At 34.0% G+C, this 11,484-nt stretch overlaps 1 protein-coding gene across 1 annotated transcript; it reads left to right on the top strand.

Annotated features, from left to right (window-relative positions):
• Positions 1-4,636: 4,636 nt before the first annotated feature.
• Positions 4,637-6,829, top strand: LOC108995889 (chalcone synthase 1-like). The gene is made up of 2 exons (XM_018971548.2): positions 4,637-4,964; positions 5,623-6,829. Exons 1-2 carry the CDS (start codon positions 4,787-4,789, stop codon positions 6,612-6,614), a joined length of 1,170 nt encoding a protein of 389 aa, XP_018827093.1. The 5' UTR covers positions 4,637-4,786; the 3' UTR covers positions 6,615-6,829.
• Positions 6,830-11,484: the final 4,655 nt, after the last annotated feature.

Below are 11,484 nucleotides of genomic sequence, written 5' to 3'. Positions count from 1 at the left end.
ACGGCAACCTTGGAAAGGTCAAGGTCTCGCAAATACTTCTAAAGGCCACTTGGATATGGCTAGAGAGCATACGTGCGACACGTGAGCACCGAGAAACCAAAAACTACCCGTCCCGAAAAAGAAAAGGCTGCATAGTCGCAATTGCAAAAGTTTATTAATCAATGAAGGAAATGAAGAATTCCCAACGAACCCGTCTAATATGAATTGACAAGGTAACAGTAAATGGGTTTCCCCCTCACTCATAAGCCCACTAGGTACTCGGCCGAGAGTAATAGGTTTCGCCCCGATACCCAGCCTTAGGGCCCAAACATGTCGACGAAACAACTCATCTGCAAGGGAAAGTAAGCAATGATGGTTAATGGAACGGACAGGCCTGACGTCGCTCGGCCGCATCCCACTCATGGGGACTCGTACAGAATAGAACGGAAAATACGGAGAACATTTGATCTTTTGACAAGGAAACATCGACAAAACACCACAAATAATAACTAAGAACACCACAAATAATAACTAGTAACACCACAAATTCTTAATATAAACGTCAACCTCCCAACATATCACATCATCAAAGCATAACAAATTTATTGAATAAAGTTCTTCAATACTCATATAAACCTTCTATGCTTAATCTACATTGCTTAACTCATTTCACCCATGCACCGTTGTCTTGATCCTCAGTTGAAATATTCAAATCATCTGAAAAATATTGTGGAGATAAGGAGTGAGTTATCAACAACTCAATAAGCAGAGAACATATACTAGTATGTAAACATGAGCATTTTCATAAAGTTTAGAATGAAGAACAAAACATTTTACAAAATAGCGACTCCACAATATACTAGTATGTAAACATTTTAGCAAAACCAAGAGCCTCCATCATTCTTTCCAAAAACAGACACTCCACTCTATCGTATGCCTTACTCATATCAAGTTTGAGTGACATAAAATCCTTTCTTCCTTTTCTCTTATTCCTAAAAAAATGTAGTAACTCATAAACTATCATAACATTATCTAAAATCTGTCTACCAGGCACAAAAGCAGATTGGGTCTCCGAAATAACCAAAGGCAACACTTTCTTTAATCTATTTGCAATGACTTTTGATAAAATCTTATAGAGCACATTGCAAAGACTGATTGGTCTAAAATCTGCCACTTTAGTAGGACCAGATTTCTTAGGAATTAATGTAATATAAGTATGATTCAAATTCCTAGGGAACTCTCTAGTATTCAAAGCCAAAAGCACTGAATCAATAACAGACTTACCAATCATAGTCCAATACTTTTGAAAGAAAACTGGAGAAATCCCATCTGGTCCAAGAGCCTTCGATGGATGCAACTTCAACTTCCTCGGCCACATATCGTTTCATCAAATCCCCATTCATCTCGTCAATCACTCTAACCTCAACCCTTGAAAAAACTTCCTCCATTTCCACCTGATCTGCAACAGTGAATAACTTATTGAAATAATTCGTCACTAGTTCATCCAAAAGAGGCCCTTTCTTCCAGCTGCCAGAGTCATCTTATAAATGCATAATAGAATTTTTCTTTCTTCTAGCCAAAACCTTTTAGTGAAAAAACCTAGAGTTGCTATCTTACTCTCTAAGCCACATGACCCGAGACCTCTGTTTCCACATAACTTCATCCCTATTAAGCTACTTTTGAACATCATCTCTTGCTTGTTGCTGTTTTGTCAAAGAAATATTACATGGATCAGCTTCTTGCAATAACTTCATCCTTTCTTTTGCACTAGATAATTCCTTTTGTACATTCCCAAAAGAACTTTGGTTTCATCTACCCAAATCAAGAGCACATCTGGATATGGAACCCATGACTTGAGAAAGAGAATGGGATCCTTCCAATTGATTCCAAGCCCTCTCTTTTATACTAGTACACTCTCTCTCCTCCACCCACATTGCTTCAAATTTAAACAACTTTTTTTGTCTTTTTTTTTTAAAACCCACGCTCTCCACCACAAAGTAACATAGTACGCAGCTACCCCATGTTGAACCCTCATATTTGGGAACAAATCACACCACATAGTATTTGCAAGAAAATGATCTAATCTTTCACTAATTAAACATCCCCCTTCCCTCCTATTAGACCACGTGTAAGGAACACCAAAAAAACCCAAATCTCTCATACTACACACTTCTAAAACATCCCTAAAATCCTCCAATTGTTTCTCACTTCTACTTCTACCCCCACACTTCTCAAAATGATAAAGTATTTCATTAAAATTCCCAAAATCTAACCAAGGCAACACCACACCACAACCCAAACCCTCAATTAACCTCCAAATATCTAGTCTCTTACTAGGATTAGGGTGACCATATATATATAACCATTAGCACCACTAAACACATCATGCACATGAAGATTTTTCTAGAAATTGACAATAGACTTCACTTTTTTTTAAAACAAAAGCTTACACACGTTGAAGTTGTAGCTATTATTACCAGGACCTCAAACAAACCACAACCTAACAGTAAGAGTGTTAACATCGTGTTTATTATGCCTTTAAGCCAGGTTTCAGCAACTCGGATATTCCTAGCTGGGCCTGGGAAAACGAAAAAGAAAAAAGTTGGGAGAGGGCCGCCTTGGGGTTGAGGAATCTCTGATGCTAAGTCAACAGAGTATTTTGGAAGTTTGTAAATAATGAGAAAATCTAGAGAGCTTTTCTCCTACCTGGGGATCACTATTTATACCGGAAGTTTGGCGGGACAGATTGTGCCCCTACCCCCATGGAGCGCATGTCTTTTTTCTATTGGACTATTTATGAACAACATACAGCTGAGGTAGGAGTGCTTCTTCAAGATCACAATGGTGATGTTCTAGTTGCTTGCAGTAAAGTGGAAAGGGAGGTAGTGTCTTCTGAATTTATTGAGGCTATTGCTATGGTTAGAGGATTGCAATTGTGTGTCCAATGGGGTGTTCCAAAGTTAATGCTTGAAACAGATTGTTTGCTTCTTGTGAATGCTTTGAATAATCTTATTGATTATATTACTGATTTTGATTTTCTACTTCAAGATATTTGAAAAATGATGACTTGCTTTCAAGAAGTTCAAGTTTTGCATGTAAAAAGGTTGAGTTTTGTTACATAACTTCCACCACACTCCACACTACACACTCCACACTTTTTTAAATTTTTTAAATTTTAATTTTTTTTAGTTTATTCAAATTTTTTATTCATTATTCATATAATAAATATTTGATAAAAGAAAAAAATAATAAAAATTAAAAATAATGTAGAGTGTGGAATGTTAAGAAGTTGTGAAGATTTATTCAAAAAGGCTAGGGAATATTGTTGCACATCAATTGGCAAGGCATGCTTGGAATGTTAATGATATTGAAATGTGGTGATATTTTTTTCCTTCATTTGTGAGTCAAGCTGTTTGGTTTGACAAAATCAATCTGTTGTAAGGACTTTTTTTATTCAATGAATGAGATGTTGGTTATCAAAAAGTATATGCCACACCAGCAATTTTTGTTAATGAATTGAGTGAACATTTACGTGTAAGTTTATAACTCCAGAAACCACCGAAGTCGTTTCCCTTTTAATTACGCTGGGTTGGCTAGTAGATTTGAAACACATGAATGAGCAAAACACGTAACGTCCTTCATGTTACTCAACAAGAAATCAAGTTGTTTCTCTACAAACTATTAGGGCTTTAATTATATATATCTTGCTTTTAGTGACTCGTATCACCTTAGTTTAATTGTGTTGGTCCTACACACTTTCCCAAAAAGTGAAAAATAGTTAAGTTTCATGGTACTCCTATTATTAAGAAATCCTAACTTTCCAACTTTACCCCTAATCATATCATAGAAAAGTAACATTATACTTATCCAAAATTTATTTCGAATGTGTGTCTCGTACATTTTATTTTTTATTTTTATTTTTATTTTATGTATTTTTTTAATCATCATAAATATTTTTCAAGAAAATAAAAAATTCATAACATCATTTAAAAATACTTTCTTAATCATTAAGTAAAAAAAAAAAAAAAATTTGAGAAATACTTTCGAGACACATTTTCGGTGAATTTAGCATTTCTGATCATAGAAATCCGATAATATAGAATTATCGAGACGAGACAGGACGGGATGCAACCCTATATTAGGATAGATTCAGAGTTGCGTTTTAGTCGAAGTCAAAATCTAAAATATTAAGAATATAATATAAATAATTAAATCTAATTCTTCTCGTCAATTTAAAAAAATAAGTGGTGATTTCACGTTGTAACAAAATAAAAATCATGAATCAGACTTAAATTTTTAGAACAAACAGTAGTGCCAAACAATAATAGTAATGGCTTCAACTTATTATTATAGTTGGAGTTTGGAGTTCTGAGTTTCGACTCAAACGAGTTGGAGCCCATGCCTAGTCCCCGAAACTTTTTTGACTTTGGGAATACTTTTATGGTGAAATGAATGTACCAAAACTAGACAGACGGTGCTCATTTTGTTTGGTAGGGGAGAGCAAACAGCGTCCACAAAACATACCAAACACCACATGCATGATGTCGCGTGCCACCGATACGGATACAAGTTGTTGGGCCTTCTCTTAGGATGTAGGGGTATTGGTCAAGCACGTGATCCCCAGCTACCATTTCTCATTATTTCGTATAAAACCTCTCTCCCCAAGGTGTTGTAGCCATCCATTACCACCACAATCCATCCATCTTTAGAATCAAAGTCCAGCACTTTAATTTGCCCCCGCGGCCTGCTTGCTAAAACACGCAGCCATATTCAAGCTAGGTGCCCAACCTTTGAAGAGATCAGAAAGATGGTGACAGTGGAAGATGTTCGCAGGGCTCAAAGGGCTGAGGGCCCTGCCACGGTCATGGCCATCGGAACGGCCACTCCTCCCAACTGTGTCGACCAAAGCGCATACCCTGACTACTACTTCCGTATCACCAACAGTGAGCACAAGACTGAGCTCAAAGAGAAGTTCAAGCGCATGTGTAAGATATTATATAGAGCTGATCTCTCTTTCTTTTCTTTAATTTTCTTCTAGTTTTATGATCTCTTCATGTTCACTAGCTACTTTTTTTTTTTTTTAAGTCTTATGTTATCTTCATGTTCACTAGCTACCTCTTGTCCTTTTCTTTTTTTTTAATTGTTTGTGTATTCATGATCACCAAGTAGTAAACAGTGTCTGACTTGTAGATTGCATGCCGAGCAAAACATAATAACCAAAAGTCAAAGCTAGACGACGGCTTGGTGATCGCTAAGATTAATTGAGGCATTTAGGACTAATTTGAGATTTGAAAAAATTATAATAATCAGATAATTTGTAAAACAAGGAAAACAATACAAGGAAACGAACCCTAAAAAGAAATTTTAATGCAATAGAGAGATAGAAAGAGGGATTAGCTATGATTCAATAGACTTTTTTAAAACCTTTGACTCAATAGATGGGTGTAAAATTATTAAAAAAATAATTAGTTATTATTTATTATTTATTTATTATTATTTAATATTTTATGTTACTTTTTCGTTACTTAATCATTATTTTTCGACAATAACGAGGTTTCAAACTAGTGTATATATAATAATCGTTGACGTACTGAACTGTTGTATAGTTTACTAACTAGTGTTTCTGCGATGCAAAAATTCCAGGTGAAAAATCCATGATCAAGAAGCGGTACATGCACCTGACAGAGGAAATCCTAAAAGAAAACCCCAACGTATGCGCATATATGGCATCTTCCTTGGATGCAAGGCAGGACATGGTGGTGGTAGAAGTCCCAAAGCTAGGCAAGGAAGCAGCCACAAAGGCCATCAAGGAATGGGGGCAGCCCAAGTCCAAGATCACCCACCTCGTCTTCTGCACCACCAGCGGTGTCGACATGCCTGGCGCTGACTATCAGCTCACCAAGCTCCTGGGTCTCCGCCCCTCTGTCAAGCGACTCATGATGTACCAACAAGGTTGTTTCGCCGGCGGCACGGTGCTCCGCCTCGCCAAGGACCTCGCTGAGAACAACAAGGGCGCGCGCGTGCTTGTCGTCTGCTCGGAAATCACCGCAGTCACGTTTCGTGGCCCTAGCGACACCCACCTCGACAGTCTTGTCGGTCAGGCCTTGTTTGGCGATGGAGCTGCTGCACTCATAGTTGGAGCCGACCCAGTTCCCGGGGTCGAGAAGCCTTTGTTCGAACTGGTCTCCGCCGCCCAGACAATTCTGCCAGACAGCGATGGTGCCATTGACGGGCATCTCCGCGAGGTCGGGCTTACATTCCATCTACTAAAGGATGTTCCTGGGCTCATTTCAAAGAACATTGAGAAGAGCTTGGTGGAGGCTTTCCAACCTCTGGGCATCACAGACTGGAACTCCCTTTTCTGGATTGCACACCCAGGAGGTCCTGCAATCTTGGACCAGGTAGAGTCGAAACTGGAGCTGAAGCCAGAAAAGCTGCGCGCCACACGTCACGTGCTCAGTGAGTATGGAAACATGTCAAGTGCTTGTGTGTTGTTTATCTTGGATGAGATGAGGAAGAAGTCAGCCGAGGATAGGCTGAAGACCACGGGAGAGGGGCTCGAGTGGGGCGTGCTGTTTGGGTTCGGTCCTGGTCTGACGGTCGAGACCGTCGTGCTCCACAGTGTCTCTGCTTAATTGGAGTCCTCCACCATTATCGATTTATTTTGGTCCCCTTGTTTTTCTTTTGCTTGTTGCAGTTTTTTTTTTTTTTTTCCACTTTTGAAGCTTGTGTGTTCGTTTCCATGTTTTGGAGACATGTGCTTCACAAAAAAAGAAAAACATCTTGTACCCACTTATAATATTTTCATGAAATAATTACTGTTCCATTTCTAAATATGGTGAAGTAAATATGATAATTCCCAAGCTACAAGCAGAGAAATTAGTTTGACAGACTAGTTACTTTGAGGTTTTCTCTCTCTCTCTCCTTTTTTGTTAAAAAAATTTTGTTGGGTTCATAAGGAGTAAGAGGATTTTTGGTAATTCAGAAAATAAAAAAATAAAAAAAAATGAAAAGAAACCCATATCATTTTATATTTCAGTTCGAAAAAGTGACACAGCCAGATAAATTTTATAAAATAAGTTTATAAATCGATATAATTTTATATAATATATTAAATTTGTTTTATAATTAAAATAATTTATGAATTTAAAATAATATTATAAAAATTAAAAAAATATTATTTTTATTTTAAATTTTAAAAAACTTAAATTACCTTTTATATTTTATTTAAAAATTTAAAAAAGTTTTACCATTTCTATTCCGTTCTGCGTCGTTATCATGAAAAAAATTTAGTTCGAACTTTGTGCATGGACCCGTTCAGGTCACCATCTTGAAAAGTTTTGAGTTGACGTGGACCGTGGTAGCTAGCACGAGTGTAGAGAAGGTAGGTGGCATTTCCCTTGTATCTTAAAAGTCGTTATTTGCAAATGAACAGGAATAAACAGTCCTTTTATTTACACTTCCTTCTATTGCTTTTGTCCCTCTGTCTAGCCGGCCGTATTCACTTTTACCCCTGAATTCTTTATATTTTGTTCGTCTGACTGTGGGTGTTTTAGTCTTTTTAGTGAAGGTCTTGTGCATCTTCTATTTTCTCCTTTCTCTCAACTCAGACCCCTTTCTCTTCTATTTCTACTCTTGTTTAATGTGTTTAACGCCAGACAATAATTCTTCTTCAAGGAGTAGGAGCTCTCCGTCGATTTCTTCGTTGTCGGCGTGCAGTCACCGTAAAAAAGATTCATTGACATACATAGCAATCTTCAACATACACGACTATATAAAATCTAGAAAATACATAACAAACAAAGTATTAATTAAATAAATTTCACAATGCATTAAAAGAGATAAAATCTGGAAAAGATATAAGCTTTCAACTACAATGGCTCGGTTTTGCATTACAACCACAAAAGGAAATCAAGGTTAGGGTTTATACTATTAGTGGATCTCTTTCCAAAACACAAAACGTAAAAGAGGAAAGGCAGATTCGGCTTGGGAACTAGAGAGCACACGAAATCTTTGGCTTCCTATTTTCCTCTTGAGAAGATGAAATAATAAGTGCTTGGGCCTAAGATGAAGGAGCATGGAAATGGGGAGAGAAAGAGAAGTGTCGCACGGATGGACGTAAGAGAAATTTTTCCTTTTCCTTGCCTTAGAAGCCGATAGGTATGATGGGGGGGAATAAGGGCTTAAGTGACTTTTAAAACTCTCTCCCTTAGAGCATTAGCATTGGATTGGTTATCCTATTCTTCAAATTTTGACTAATATGCAGCTTTTTTACTTTTAGCTAATCATTCAAAACTTGAAGTCTACATTGGATTAGTCATCACACTCTCTATAATAATAAAATATTATTATTTTATTTTTTAATTAATTTTTATTTTATTTTCATAATCTTTAATAACCTCCAACAAATCATATTTATTTTTATTTTCACAATCTAACAATCTATAATATAATAATCTCATATGTATATGGATGATAAAATCTCATATGAATAAAAATATCATATTTATAATATAATAATCTCAAAAAGTACTTTTAGACTTGCTATAGTTCTTTTCATATTTGAAAAGAAGAATGGATTTATTGTACCTTATAGTTTGGATAAAAACAATTTAGCTAATTCAATGTGTAGCAAATATGGATGATATTTACTAAATTTGAAGATGAAAATGTATTTGGCTAATCCAATGTCAATGCTCTTATAAGCTAAAATGGATGATGCAAATTAAATTTGGAAAAATATTTCCCTTAGCTAACAAATTGATGGCTAGGATTAAAGGAGCTTTATACTTAATAAATAAAATGGTAAAACTAGGGGGAGGGGGGCTAAGTGACTTTTGAAACTCTCTCCCTTATAAGCTAAAATGGATGAAGCAAATTAAATTTGGGAAAATATTTCCCTTACCTAACAAATTGATGGCTAGGATTAAAGGAGCTTTATACTTAATAAATAAAATGGTAAAACTAAAGGTAATGTTGTAAAATCATATAATTATACATTTCCCTCATTTTAATAAGTCTCATTTAAATAAAATAATTAAAGACATTTATTTTGAAATATATCACTTAAAGAATTAATAAAAAATGACGTAAAATAACATTATTTATTAAATATTAAAGAAAAAAAATTGAACGATTTCACTTTGAGATCTCGATGTGCGAACTCTCTTCTATAATTCTATAATAAGAGATGTAACATGATTAAAAATATGAATTCTAGGTACTTAATGTACAAATTAATATGTACTTGTGACGCATTATCTGATCACAATATATATACATCTTTCACGACTCGACTTAATTTACACGATGATCATAAAGAGGTGTCATGCATTGCAGGGTTTGCCACAAAGTAGACAGCCAACATTTTGAACTAATCTTTTTGTTAAATTTGTATTAAACAGATTTAACAAAATGACCAATTTGTAAAATTTGTATTAAACTATGGCGTATTTTGAATTAATCCTTTTTTTTCTAATCTATCTAAACATGTAATTATTATACTTTACTAACATATCATTATCTAAAGATATTTGTTAAATAATTTATTAATCATTTTTTTTTTGTAAAAAATCATATAACTTTTTTAAAATATCTAAATTAGGCAAACGTCCATTGGAGGTTGCTCTATTACTAATATCTATATATATATATATATATATATGTGTGTGATAGAAAATGATAGAGTTACTAATTTCTTACTACTCATTTACTACTTTTTTTCTTACTATTTATTTATTTATTTTATTTAATGATTAAAAAAATGACTATCAATAAAATTATATATTTTTTAAAATTTTTCTTAATAATTAAAGATGCTAAAAAATACTTTAAAAACGATAAAAAAAAAAAAACTATAAGTAGTAAATAGAGAATAAATAAGTAGTAACCCTATCACTACCCATATATATGTATGAAAATGCTACATAATTCCTCAAAATTATCATTAAAAATTATCATTCGAGCATTTTAATTTTTTTTGTTTAATAATTAAAGAAGTGAATATAAATAAAATCATATATATTTTTTTCTTAATAATTAAGAATGTCAAAAAAATATTTTAAAAAATAAAAATAAAAATTTAAAATACACTAGAGAGACTTTCAGCGATATAGCATTGTCCATATATATATATATATATATATATGGACATATGAGGAAAGAGTGATTACATGTCATTCCACACCATATATTTTATATATTTATTTAAAGAAATTTTTTTTTTTTTTTTTTGTAATTGAATTGTTCTATAATTTTTACTCATTATCCATACACCAAATAATTATTATGAAAAAAAAGGAAAAAAAATTAAAAGAAGTGTAACGTGGAATGCTAATTATAATTTCTCAAAAAGGAATGACTACTCTTGAGTGTTAACTAAGAACTGGTTTGGTTATACAAAATGAAGCTATTTTATATTATTTTATCTCATATAATCATTATAATTTTCTCAAATCTTTATACAAAATATAATAAGTAATTTAATTTTTTTTAATTTTAAAATAAAAATATTATTAAAAAATTATATTATAATAATAATTTATTTAATTTTTAATAAAATATCTTATTTCATCTTACTGCATAATTAGATGAGAGTAATTCTCTTTTGTTTGCGTGGGTATTAAGGAAGTGGACAATCGAATCCAGTACCATGCATGGTCTGGTCTCTAATGATCAGGCTTAGGCCCATTTTTTGTTTGTTTGGAATTTTCTTGAACATAGGTCTATTATGACAATTTACGGACCACATTTTCCAGCCTTTTAAAAAAGCCATCTTCATTGATAAATGGATGTCACTCAATACAATATCATTCCCTCTCTACAAAACTTTCCTTAGCTAAAGTGTGTGCTGCAACATTGTTAGACCTATCTATATATTGTACTGTCCAGTTTGTTATCCTTTTTAACAATTGTTTTATGCCTTCAATTAAATTGTCATAGAAAGAAAAATCTTCACTTATATTGTTAACAACTTTGACAATCACTTGAGCATCACCTTCGAACATAACCTTATCCAACCTTAGCTCTTTGCAAATATCCATAGCCTTCCACAGGGCCTGAGCTTCAGCCACAACAGGTTGGTCTGCATAAAACTACTGACCTTCAACAGCAACTAACAGTTCCCCATCTTCATCACGGATTACTACCCCTATGCCCACCTTCCTTTCCTTTTTGTTTACTGATGCATCCCAATTGGCTTTGACAAAACCTGTTCTTGACTTTTCCCACCTCAAGTTTTTGCTACAACTCTCTTCATTACTCCTCAATATTGCCTTGTCCATCTGTAGAGATTGCTTGTATTATGTCAAGTCATTATTGGCAATTCTGATGACTTGGCTTGGAGACTTAAATTTATCTTCAAAGATACTCTCGTTTCTTCTCACCCAAAGGCCCCTCATCACCACAGCAACCTCCTGTAATTCTTATTCATTGAGCTTAACTGTAAGTTTTTCCCACAAGGCTAGCAGATCATGTTCTTCACTATTCATCTTCTGCATAACACTT

Source organism: Juglans regia, chromosome 12 (assembly GCF_001411555.2).
Source record: "Juglans regia cultivar Chandler chromosome 12, Walnut 2.0, whole genome shotgun sequence".
Classification (NCBI taxonomy): domain Eukaryota; kingdom Viridiplantae; phylum Streptophyta; class Magnoliopsida; order Fagales; family Juglandaceae; genus Juglans; species Juglans regia.
Note: the sequence above shows the minus strand (reverse complement) of the source record. Positions and strands in the feature narration are given on the sequence as shown.